Source organism: Tupaia chinensis, unplaced genomic scaffold (assembly GCF_000334495.1).
Source record: "Tupaia chinensis unplaced genomic scaffold, TupChi_1.0 Scaffold000178_1, whole genome shotgun sequence".
In the NCBI taxonomy this organism is placed as follows: Eukaryota; Metazoa; Chordata; class Mammalia; order Scandentia; family Tupaiidae; genus Tupaia; species Tupaia belangeri.
Genome location: NW_006159653.1, coordinates 522,456 through 535,569, shown reverse-complemented (window position 1 = coordinate 535,569; position 13,114 = coordinate 522,456). Strand labels below are relative to the sequence as shown.

At 58.6% G+C, this 13,114-nt stretch overlaps 1 protein-coding gene across 1 annotated transcript in view; it reads right to left on the bottom strand.

Moving 5' to 3' along the window:
• RAB11FIP3 (RAB11 family interacting protein 3) overlaps window positions 1–13,114 on the bottom strand; it is a gene marked incomplete at both ends in the record, with an annotated part of 63,155 nt that overhangs the window by 4,356 nt on the left and 45,685 nt on the right. The window contains 4 exon segments of the mRNA XM_014587008.1: window positions 3,544–3,647; window positions 4,764–4,857; window positions 8,790–8,825; window positions 12,687–12,821. Coding sequence (XP_014442494.1) covers window positions 3,544–3,647; window positions 4,764–4,857; window positions 8,790–8,825; window positions 12,687–12,821 — 369 coding nt within the window.

Here is a 13,114-nt window from a genome sequence, read left to right as displayed (position 1 = left end):
AAGGGTAAAACATCACCCCCAACCATTGCAATAAAGCCAATTAGTGATCTTGTAGGAATGTGGTTCCCTAAGAAGAGGGCGGGAAGTTTGAGACTCCCCCACTTGTCTGTCTAAGCCAAAATTAACATATGTTAGGTCAAAATAGTATAAACCACAGTAGCATCAGTAGCATATGAAAACTAAGTTTAAGGCTAGTTTTACGTACATACCCTTGTTAAAGCTACAGGTCAAAGTTAGCTCGTGCTAGGCAAAGTCAGCACATGTACCCAGAGATAAAACAAAAGAACTCACTAATTGACAGACTCAGCAAATAAAACAAAAACCCATGGTTTTTCTAAGAAAGGAAAAGCCTGACTGGCGACTGACAGGATGAACAAACCTGAGGGCTCCAGAGAAAGATTAACCACCTTAGCTGGGAGCTGTTATCTAAAGCAACAGGTAGCTTTCACCTACAAAGAGTTTCTCATCTATGTGCTGTTGACTATGAAAAACTGCTAATACAACATCCTGTGTTGTCTCCTGAGCTACAAGATCATCTTCCTTTCCCATATAAGATCATAGACTCACTTTCTACTGTTGTTAACGTATGGATAGTCCATATATTAACTGTGTCTTTATTTAACAAGACAAGATCTCTATCTAGGTCTTTGCAACCAGCAATGTTATCGCCCTGGCCTGGGACTGAAGCTATCAAACATCCTGCAAGCCCCCTCTTCAAAAGACCCTGTCCGGTAATCAAGACTGAAGAAAATGCGCCCGACAAATAGACTCCTTCGTTCTGAGAACTGTGTTTGGCTTCACCTGTTCAAACAAGACAGATGTCATGTTTTATGATCATTGTTCCTGTGCTTTGAATTCTCTGTTTCGTAGAGTAAATCTTTTATTTCCCACTCAACCCTCCTACTCCTGTAAGATCCCTCAATAAATACGTGTGCTTAGTAGCCGCCAGCGCTGCAGCCTGGAGTTCTGCTCTGGCTGTGGCCGGCTGAGAACATGCTGAAAGGCATTGAGGTCTTAGTCTAATTTTTGTTTCTGTTCACCTTCGCCACCTCCGTCGAGATAACCCACCCACGCCGAGGCTAGTCCCCGGCAAACTAGTTATAAAAATGATGCAATTAATGATAATGCTGTTACCCTAAGTCTTATATCACACTGTATCTTGCTTATAACTGTCCCTGGATGTGGATCAGAATACTCGTTTTCTCTCCACTGGAAATAACTGGGGGTTGAGAAAAGCTTCTGTTAGTTGAATCGTGTTGAAGAACAGTACGATTTTAGTTTTGCAATGCACTGCATTTACTAGTTTATACATTTACTAGTTTGTACTAGTTTATACAGTTGAAGCAACAGCTTTACAGCAAAATAAATAATAAAATATTCAATTTCTTCATTTTTTTTAAAAAGTGGCCAAAGCAAGCAAGAAGGGAACACTGAGGAAACACACAGAAGACAGTAGGGAGGCACCCACAGACGCGGGCAGCACCAATGGGCTGGACACTGCCATCTTGGGAGCTTAAAGCCGGTAGGCCCAGGGATAGTAGGTGATACGGTGGTTAAGGTGCTGGACTCCCACATGGCCGACCCCGATTCAAGTCCTAGATCCAGAGGCTTGAAACTCATGCTGGGTGCATGTGTGTGTGCCCAGAATAAAGGGGTCATGGTGTGGACATTCCCGGGGGTGATCTCTCACTTTCCTTTTCTGTCTCTCTCCTCTCTGCTGAGTGCACACACCCTATGGTACAAGCCTTAAAAAGGGTCAGCAGGTCCCCTATTTCACTAACAGACGTTAATACAGGTGAGGAAAGGAAGAGACTGCATCGAGAAATAATTCTAGAGACCTTCCAAAAGCTGAATAACTCGAATGACTGAAAACCAGAGAGCAGTGAAAGGGCACCCTAGAATCCTGGAGACAAGGCAGCCCAGACTGCCGGGTGGGCAGCACCAGACCAGGGCGCACTGGAGTACACTTTCAGATTCCCAGGGAGTACAATTTCAGACCCAGAGTTTCATACCCAGCTAAACTATCGACTGGGAGCTGGAACAGGGCAGGGACAAACACAGTTTCAGACATGCATATCTGAAAATACTTGGCTCCTAAACTCCCTTTTCTGGGCATCTATGAGGGGATAACCTGAAAAATGAGTAGGCAAGAAAACATGGGATCTGGAAAATAAGGAACCAATGACAGGAGAAAGCAGGCACTCCTGAGGTGATGTCTGAGAGAAGGCGGCCGTGTAGAAGGCCAGGCATCAGCCAGCTCAGTGCGGGGTGAATGGCACTTCACCGTGCCAGGAACCGAGAACTGGCGGCATGAGACAATGCTCAGGAGAGCTAACGTGACACCAGGCAGACACCCATGGGGACTGCAGTCGACTGAGGTATGCAACAGTGTGCGCCTGGTGCTAAGCTATGGTTCGAGGGTCCCCTGCGGAATGCATGCTAAAATTCTGAGCCACTATGACAGTGCTGAGAGGCAGAACATCCAGGCCTGAGGGCTCAGCATGGACAGGCACCATTGCTGTGAGGTGGGCTCCGGTCGAAGGTGCACTCGGCCGTCCAGTCTTGGCGGCTCATTCACCTCCCTGCCTCCCCACAGGACAGTGCGGCAAGGCCCTCGCCATATGGTGGCCCCACGCTCTTGGCCTTGTAAGCCTTCAGAACAGTGAGTCAATGACAAGTGTGGCTCAGGAGCACCTGGTCACGATGGAGCTGCCACTGCTGTCTCATGGGAGTGCATGGGCCTCTGCCCAGGGCTGTTCTGAGCACTCCGACCTCACCTGCTCAAGGGCAGAAATTGGTTTCTCAGGCCCTTTCCTGAGGTTACGCACTCATGGAAGACCAGGAGGTGGTCTGGGCAGCGGGTCAGAACAGAGGTTCAGAAGAGCATTCCGTGGACTCCACAGTATCTCCGGGCCTCCTGATGTCTCTGCCCAAAGACTGTCCCCACAACTGCCAGCTCCGTCCCCTGGGTCCAGCCCCCCATTCTGGAGGAGCCAGAACATGCTGGGGGAGAGGCCCCTGGCCACTCCTGTGAGATGGGGACAGTGCACAGCAGAGGACACAATGCAGCTGCACGTGCAGCCCCACTGCCTCGCACCCCCCTCTACCCTGGCTGGGCTTCGGTCGCGTGTCCTGTTTCGAACTTGGCGGATCTCCTCTCATTTCACTTTTCTGCCACTTAGCCGCTGCCAGGACCTGTCATCAAAGCCTCTGCATGGACACCTCACCCTCCCTCCCCAGCTCCACCTGCAGTCAGAAATCTGCCCCAGAGGCTCTGAGCATGGACACCCCAGGGAGGAAAAGTTGACCCGTGGTTCTGACCCGCATCTGCCTGACAGCCATGGTGCTGAGCACGTGCTGCAGTCAGCTGTGAGCAGCCCTCCTCGGTGCTGCTGTTTCCCTTGTCAAGAGGTGAGGCAGCACCTCCCTCAGGCCCACCTTCGCCCACAGGTGCTGCCAGGAGCGCTGGCACCCCATCCCCCAGCGCAGCACTGGAGAAACGGGCTGCTCCAGCTCCCAGCAGTGGCGCCTGTGTGGCCTCACCTGTGCACGAGCTGCAGGTTCTCCTGTCGCAGCCGGCCATGCTGCTCCCCCGTGGCCGCAGTGCCCTTCTCCAGCTCTAATACCCGCTGCTCCAGGAAGACAACCTTGAGGAGGAGGCAACGGCCTCAGAGCCAAGCAGGAGGACCTGCCCCCGGGGTGCCTGGCAGGGTGGTGTCAAGAGGCTCCTCTCGTTTGTTCAGACCTCCCCACAGGGCGTGTGCTCTCCAAGATGGACAGTGAGAGGAAGGTGAGGAATCACTCCTGGACCATGGCCACGCCACAATCACTTCTTCTCCCGTGAGAAGGGAGGCCACCAGCAGCCTCTTTCCGTTTTTTAACTGCCAGAGTGTGCTTGTGCTGTCCTGAGAGGGAGGAGAGGGCAGAGGAAGGCCTCCCAGCAGGGCCTGGTCACACTGCAACCCCTTCTCCATGTCTCCATCCTGCTAGGATTTGGGGAACGCACACATGTGCCTGATATGCTCTTCAAGCTGCTGGGGCCTGGACACAAACCATGGTGGGCCACGTGGGCTCTGGCTTCCCTGGCCACCAGGCCACAGGCCAGCCTGAGCGGGAATTTCCTTAAGAGGGAATCAGACCCCTCCGTGGCTGGAGCTGGGTCCGTCACTCTTGGAGATGCCCCAAGGGCACTGAGGTCGGCCCACAGGCAGGGCACCTGCTCTGCGTGTGCAGCCCTGGGACGGTCCAGGTGCCGGGGGCTGGGGCACAGGGCCTGTCTGCCACTCTCTGCCTTGGAGGGCTCAAATTTGGTGGGGAGAAAAACCTACAGGCAGGAGGAGGGCGGAAGCAGGAGGGGAAGGAGGTGGGAGGGGGCGTGCCGCACGGCCGGCCAGGCGGGAGGTGGGAGCCACAGCTACACGTGCAGGCTGCTGCATAGCATGTGGGGGTGGCGAGGGGCGGGGGCCAAGCTGGTCCTTAGCATCGGGGTGCTGGCTCCCCCCACTGCCACCACGGGTTGAGTGCCCTCATCCCAGTCCTGGTGAATCGCACCTGGGGCGTACCACGAGGCTTCTACCCTGGCACATGCAGGAGTCAAGGTGCATCCGCGGCCCCTGCCCCTGGGCTCCCAGCACAGCAGGGAAGGGCGTGCCAGCTGGGTTCCTGCTGCCCGCTGTGCACCCTGCCTTCATCCAAGCAGGACAGGTGCCCTGGCCCCGGCCAACCATCTCGAGCCCTTTTGCCCACCTGGCACTGGGGCCCACCTTGTCAGCAATGTCCTCCTCGGGACTGTCCACGGGCTCCGGAGCAGGCTCCTCCAGGGCCTCCATGGTCAGGGCCCCCGACTGGTGCAAGAACCTGTGAAAAAGGAACAAGACCGGGAAGACGGGGGGGAACCAAAGGGCAAGCTCCTTGGCCGCCAGCATGCCCAAGTCCACCTGGAAAGCAGGCAGCAGCCCAGACACGGGGTCTCCTCCCGTCAAAGCACTGAGCAAGGGGCTTCTGGGACGGCCAGTCACTTTACCAAGAGCCCAGCCGGGCAGTCACGCTGTGGCCTGAGTCCACCCAGTGCTCTTTGGAGCCCGACAGCCTCGCTACACCAGCAAGTGGGGCCAGGTACTTTGTACTCAGGTGCAATAAAGCACCCACACCCTGCCCTGGACCGGGGAGCGACCGCCTCCACCGGAGCCCTAGGAAACGCCAGCAAGGCCTCGACCTCTGCCCGTGTCGTCCACACTGACCGCTGGCTTTGAAATGCACTTCCAGTGGCTTAACAGCCAGGGTCTTGGGTCTCAGGAGGTCCCACTTGGAGGGTCACTGGGGGCCTGCTTGGTGGAGCTGAGGGAGGGGCATGGGCATGAGTGTCCTCTGCACACCAACCTTGGTGCACACGGGCCCACAGTCACGCAGGCTATGTAGGTGCTGCTTGGCTGGGACATGGCAATGCCTGACCCTCCGTGCTCACAGGTCCACGGGAGTCTCTAGCCTACACGGCAGCCTCGGGCAGAGCCATTCCTGGGCTGGCAGTGCCTCACCAAGTGTCCAGCGCACACGCACTCAGACTGACCACGTGAGCCCTGCCTCAGCCGGAGGGTACGACCCTCCACAGCATTAACAGGCATGCCAAGTAGTCACAGTCCGGTCCCATTCGGCCCATGAACCGCAGTCCCGAGCACCACGGTCTGACGCCCGGAGCTGTGTGACCTCAGAGGCACTTGCCCTCTCTGAGCCTTCGCCTGTAGGGCGGGATCTGCAGGTAATCAGGAGGGTGACCCGAAGTGCTGTGCCAGAGCTTTGCTGAAGACAGGTGGGGTGAGCGCCTGACTGCGTGCCTGCAGAAGCCACGGCGTCCCCCGTGTGGTCAACTCTTGGCACCGGCAGCTTGTCCCCTTCACCAGACATTCTGAGGCGCAGTCTGTGACGCCATGGGGCTGTCCTGAGCAAGTGCCGAGCCGGACACCGCGACTCGGAGCTGTGTATCTCAACCCCCACCCCTGCTCAGGAGACCCCCCAGGAGACGGCTGAGGGTGAAGCCTGCTCCACCCAAAAGGAGACAGGTGAAGTTGCCGGGCCCTCGCAGCTCCCGCTGTGGCCCCGAGGTGTTCTCCCATCCTGGATGGGGCCAGCCTGACCAGGGACCACGGATCCTTGCACTCACAGCCCACGACAAGGCACTTCCACCCTCACGGTGACAAGATGAGGCCTCAGAGAAGGGCCATCGTGGGGAACTGCAAAGCCACCAATCGAAGCCACACACACGCGTGAAGGACTGGGGGTCACGAACACAGAAGCACGACCATTATTTTGTGTTTCCTTAGAATTCTGGTGGCAAAAGGGAAGTGGACTACCAACTGCAGCTGCTTACACACCCACACGTTTCCCAACTTCCGCACACACCTACGGGCCAGGCTGTTATAACAACAGGTACCTATGCGGAAATTAACCCCGAGTGTATTTCAAAGGGCCGAGCTGACCCCAGCCCCGGGGTCTGCCCATGCCCAGGTGAGGGCTGCAAGATGGGTCCTGGCTTGGCCTGCCTTCCTCCAGCTTTGCCACATGTGGTCCTTCTCGGGGAAAAGACAAGGAGGCCGAGAAGGCTGAGGGGACTGTGATGAACTCGTCGGTGGGAGCACCAGGGACCCAGAAACGGAGAGCGAGAAAACGAGGGGGCGAGGATGGTGGCCTGGCTTCCTCTTGGCCCGAGTCCTTCCACCGAGAAGGAATGGGAAACACAGACGCAGTCCCTAAGTTGAACTGTGGAGCCGGAGACAGTGCTGGGGCAGTCGGCCAGGCCTGGCCTCCAGGGTGGGAGGCCGAGGGGCACAGCCAATCCACAGCAGCTCCTTCTGAGAACCCAGGAGGACTGCAACTGAGGGCAGGAAGCAGACAGGACAGACGGAGGCTGTGCAGGGTGACGGCCTCTGGGAACCCGGCCGAGGGGCAGGAGCATGGGCTGTAAGCAGGAGTGGGCTGCCGTGCACACTTCAGCATGGCGCCACTCACACGGCCAGCTACGGGGCACGTCCCACCGAGGCTGCGCAAGACACCATCTGCATGTGCCTGCCTGGAGCCCGCCGGGACGGAGAAATGAAGGGGCTGCCTGCGTGCCCACACTCTGCTGGAGGACAGGCACCTCCTCTCCCTGACCCGCTCCCTCTCTCCCTCCAGCTGGTGTATGTGCCCCTTGGCAGTATTTCAAAGAACAAGCAATGGGACCACAGCGCAAGGAAGAGGGGAGGGGAGGCAGGACACTGTGGAAAAGCAGCTGGAGAGAGCCCTGAGACCAAGCACTGGTTCTGGGGGAGGCACACAGACCCTGGGCCCAGGCCACCAACAAACAAGGACTTGCACTGGCACTTCGTGCACAAGTTCTGTGTGCAAGGACAGCCTCGCGGAGCCAGCGCAGAAGTGACGTGGTGCTCCATGAGGCTGGCTCCACACGGGGAGGGCTGGGTCTGTGTCCTGGGGCCCCTGACACGCTGGGCACACGTGCTCACGGCCTGGGCTGGCTGAGACAGGGCGAGCTGCTGCATGAAGGCCCTACAGGGCCTGGCTCTCCCCTCTATGACACAGAGGACATGATTGTTCCTTCTAGAGATTTCTGCTGCAGGGCACGTGCGCTCACTGGAGAGACAGAGAGTGGGAACTCACCCCCCCAGAGGGATGGCCAGTCCCTTCTCCAGTCTCGAGATCTTGGGAACATACACACGCCTGGCATTGAGTGTTAAGCCACTAGGTTCGGGACTCGAACGAGAGCCAGCTCTGTGGGAGTCCAGCGGGGACCATTAATTACACTGTCTGCTGGGGTGTGACCTCGGAGGCACCTGCCCTCCCTGAGCCTGTTTCTAGGACGGGAAACAGAGGAGCAAGCCGAGGCACTGTCTGCAGCTTCGTGGACACAGCACGGAATGGGAGTCCCACGGGGGCACCGCAGACAGTGCCCAGGGTGAGAAGCACCTTCGAGACTCGAGGGGAAGCACAGCAATTTGAAGCCCACGGCACCTGCACAAGTGGAAGGGCTGTGACAGTCTCGGCATGCACCTGCTCGGCACCCCCTCCCAAGAAGCTCCAGAGACGTGCTAGGCCAGAGTGGAGCCAGAACACGCAGGAAGACACAAGGCCAGGGTCCCGATTTGGGCCTGAAACACCGACCATAGGTAGAGGGTGCTCAGGGCTGGCTGGAGGCCTGGAGGACGCCCCGTGCAGGGAGCAGAGGTACTCGAGGAAAGGCTGCAGAACAAGCCGGAGGAGCCTTGAGGCCCCACAAGAGGGCCTGCATGAGGGCAGAGCGGTCCCCGATGCAGCGGGCACGCCGTGCAGACCATCGCTGCATCCAGCTGCCACGGCCATCTCAGGAAGGGACAACGTGGCCCGCTGGGGAGGGAGGTGCTGCCAGCACCTTCCCCAGCAGGGCCATGGAAGACAGGACGGAGAAGAGGACAGGAGGTCTTCAGAGACTGTAGACCCACCTTCACCATCCTCTTACCTCGGGCTTGGCAGGAGGCCGCTCAGATGGCTGGGAGCTGGCCCCTCGCTGGGTCTTTGGACCTTGGGCACCTACAGCAGACGTGTGGGGGTGGTGGCCCCTCCAGACCTTGCGCTGAACCCAAGATAACCAGAAAGGGCCAGGAGCCTCCACACACACACCCTGGCCACGGTCCAGGCCCGGGTCCCCAGCTCGGAAGTCCTGTTGCAGCCTGTCCCCGCGAGTCACTCTCCATCCCAACCGTGAAGGTGACTGGTTAGCAGCGACTGTGGCCGCTGTGTCCAGCAGCAGCGAGGGCACCTACCTTGCCACCTTCCTGCTGGACAGCCGTTTTGCAGGACTGCAAAAAACAAAACAGGACAATGGTGTCAGAGACAGAGAAGAACGGGAGGGGACAGGAAGCTCGGGCTGGAGAGAGGTGGGCGCGTCCTTGTGGTGATGGGCATGCAGCACTGTCCTGAGCAAGACCCATGCACAGACAGCCTGCCAAGTGCACGCTCCAGGACACAGGCCAGGCTCGTCCAGGCGTGTGATTCCGTCCCCAGAGAAATTTCCCGATGAAGCCACACCCAGGCCAACCCCAGCACTTGCACCTTGGTTCTGAACATGAAGGACGCCTAATGCACGGCCATGAGTCCTGGGTCCACCTGTCACATGAGTGCTGCTGGGTCAGAGTTGGCACTGACACCCCACCCACCTACCCACGCCGGACGGGGCGATCTGGGAACCTCCCTGCTGCCACGTCGCTCTCTGCGCAGCTGCCGGGACCAGGTCACTCTCTGGCTCTCACCTCTGACGCCGACAGTCTGTCCCTGCAGCTCTCTGACAGACTGCCAGCCCTGACCTGCGAGGAGGCACAGCTCTTCCTGCAGGCATGGCTTGTGTGGCTCTCTTTTTGGTGGAGTTCTGCATAGGCGCACGCACTCGCCAGAGAGACAGAGAGAAAGTGCGAGATCATCCCCGAGAGGATGGCCACGCCGCAGCCCCTTCTCCCCTCTCCTCTGGGGATCTTGGGTACGCACCTGCTCCTAGTGTGAGTTTCACAACTCCGAGTTGGGGACTGGAACTGCAGTTGGCCCTGTGGCCCTGTGGGAGTCCAGTGTGTCGGCCACCATGCCACCTGCTGGCCCCACCTGTTTTCTTTCTAGGACCAGATGGGACATGGTCTGGGAGCGACGCTGGCCATGCCAGTGACCCCCCCGGGTGCCACCTTCACTGCTCTGAGGACGGTCCCTGAGTGTGCTGCACTGTCGGCAGGGAGCACCAGACGGTGATGCCCCGAAGAGCGTTTGGGGCTCTGACGAGCTCCTCTGGGGGCCTCACAGGACCCTAGTCCATTGGCACGCACACACACACGCACAACACGCCGTGAGGTCTGGAGCTACAATTGTGGCTGACTGCATGGGAGTCCGGTGATGGGGCCATTATGCCCTCTGCTGGCCCCTTGCTGTCTAGTCCTAACCAAAGCTAATTTCATCCCAAGGTCACCAAGACGCCCTGGAACTCCCAGCCTCTCAGGGATGACTGGCAGTCCCAGGAAAGGCTCACAACCAACAAACCTTGGGGTCACTACAGGTCAGACTACAGGAGCTCCAAGGGGCTGGACGGAGTTGTACCTCCCTGGGCAGGCGGCACGTCCGGCAGGTCCTCGCCACAAAGCTCACCCTGTGGCCATCCCACCAAACCCCAGAGGCCAGGGCCAGTCTACAGCCTGGGGGCTGTGGGAGCTGGCCACATGGCTGGCAGCGGTGTGCCTGTGTGCCCAGAATCCTGAAGGAAGGAGGACACTGAAGGGACTGCAGCCTAACCACACGCCTGGGGGTGCTTTTTCCCTGTCTCTCTCCGGCCTTTAAAAAAGGAGAGGATGGGACCAGCAGTTAGCGTAATGGCTATGTCGCTGAACTCCCATGTAGTTGACCGCAGTTCGAGTCCCGGACCCGGCGGCTTAAACTCACGCCGGGCACGTGTGCATGTGTACCCAAGATCCCGAGAGGAGAATGGAGGAGAAGGGATTGTGGCATGGCCATCCCCCTGGGGGGTGATTTCTCACTTTCTGTCTCTCTCTGTCTGTCTGGCGAGCACACGCGCCCTATAGCGAACACCTCTCCAGAAAAAACAAAAAGAAGAGGAACTGAGCTGCAGGGGGTTACAGGTGCTGGACTCCCACATGGCCAACTGGCAGCTTGCTTTCTCACTTTCCTGCTCTCTCTGATCAAACTGGAAAATAGTAATAATAATGATAATAATAAAGTTAAATAAAATAATCCAAGTAAAAAAAAGAAAGAGAGGGACCAGCAGATGGCATAATGGTTATACCGCTGGACTCCCACATAGTCAGCTGGAGTTCAAGTCTCAGACCCAGCAGCTTAAAACTCACACTGGGTGTGTATGTGTGCATGCCCAAGATCCCAGGGGAGAACGGAGACGGGACTGCAGTGTGGCCATCCTCCCGGGGGTGTGTGTGTGATTTCTCTGTCTCTTTGTCTCTCTAGCGAGAACACACACCTGATAGTAGTAATCTCTCTTAGAAAGGAAGGAGACTTAGGGCCAGCAAGGGTGAGGTGGCTGGGTCCTGCAAGGCTGAGGAGCAGTTCGAGTTCCGGACCCAGTGGCTTGGAAACATATCAGACACCTGTAAGTGCACGCCCCAACTCCCCAGATGAGAAGGGAGGAGGGCGTTGTGGCACGGCCACTGCCCGGGGTGACGTGCACTCCCCGTCTCCCTCTGGCAAGCTCATGTGCCCTACAGCAAAACTGGAAAAGAAAAGGGAAAACAAAAGAACGCCAAGAGTCTGGTGAGATGCACTCCCTGTGCCGAGTGTCTGGGGCCCTGCTGGACAGCTGTGGGCCCTGTGATGCCAGCTGAGGGGTGCCAGTGCACTGTGGCGGTCCTTCTCAGGGACGGGATGGCTGACTGTGGGTATGGGACCCCGGACTTGCCGACCACCCACGCAGGCCCAGCGGGCCTTGCAGAGGGGACCATGACATCTTGGGGCAGGTTCTCAGCGTGGAAAACATTCACTTCCAATCAAAAGCCGCCAGCAGGGGGCGGGGAGGTGCTGTGGCGGTTGAGGCGCTGCTTCCACATGGCCGAACGCGGCTTGCATCCCAAACCCCACAGCTGGAAAATCACACCGGGCGCATGTAAATGCCTGCCCAGAATCCCAGGAGGAGGAGGCGAGACTGAGGTGTGGCCATCCCCTCTGGGGAGTGATTCCTCTCCTTCCCTCCCTCAGTCTCTCTGGCAAGTGCACACATCCAGTGGCAAAAAGAATTTTTTTGGAGGATAAGAGTTGAGACCACACCTTTCGACAGGAGCAAACCTGCCACACCCCGCGCTCGGCTCTGCCGCTCACTCCAACAGGGGGGACCCAGGTTTCCTCAGGCCCCTGCAGGCCCCTTGAGGAGGTCTCGCCAGCGCTGCCCAGATCCCACCGGCTTCCCTAAGGTTCCTGCCCTGTCCCCACCTGTCTGGACACTCGCTGCAGGCTTTGTGTCCTGCAGTGCCACAGGAACCAAGCGAAGGGCTGGAGCAGGGCAGGGCAGGGCACAGCAGGTATGACATGGCACCAGCAGGGACGGGTGGCCTTGGCTGAAGCCCTGAGGAGCAGGGGCAGGGGCAGATGTAGAAAGGCTCCTTGGGACAGGCCTGTGGACATGCCGGAACTCTCCAGAGGGTCCATCTCTCTGCTGCCTCATGTGAGCCCTGCAGCCAGTCTGCGGCCGTCTCCAGGAGGCTGCCCAGGTTGCCCTGCACGTCATCACCTCCACCGGCCAGGCCACTGTCCTAGGCAGTACTAGGGGCCACCTGGGCCCCGTTCATCTACTCACTCCACCGAGATGCCCAGTGGGCACGGCTGGGCAAGTGAGCAGCCCCGAAATGCCCTCTAGCTGGAACCTCAGATGCTGGGAGGGGCTGGGCTGGGGTGGAGGGAGCGGAGGTCGAGTGGTGCAGGTGCAGGAGGCGGCAGGCTGGGGCGGCAGGGCCCGCTGTTACACGTGAGCAGGGGTCTGGCTGTGCCCGGCACGCTGAGGGCCACCCAACGCATGTGGTCCTTGCTTAGCACCCCAAGAACGGTCCGTGCATCTGCTCAGAGGCCTGAGGGCCGCCCAGCACCCACGCACACGCATGCAGACAGCAGGCCTTGGGTTGGTGGGGCCTGAGAGCACGCCAGCTCACCACAGGCGCACCACACATTACCTATTCATCTCAAGGTCGCTCAGGCGAGCAGAAAGGTCTTCGAGGCGGCTGATCTGTCTGTGGCACTGGCTACAGTGGAACTCGGAAGCCTCGTCGGAGAGGAGGCCATGCAGCCTGGCAGCCAGTGGGTCGGAGCTAGAGAAGGAGCGGCAGGGCAAGACGGCGCGGCCCCCCGGGCGGGACGGAACAGTCTGCTCTAGCTCTGACTGGGCTGTGACCCAGGGCACCCTGGGGCTCCTCAAAGACTATGTACAGGGAACCAGCAGTTAGCGTAATGGCTATGTCGCTGGACTCCCACGTAGTCGACCGCGGTTCGTGTCCCGGACCCGGTGGCTTAAAACTCACGCCAGGCGCGTGTGCGTGCGTGCCCAAGATCCCGAGAGGAGAATGGAGGAGAAGGGATTGCGGCGTGACCATCCCCCCTGGGG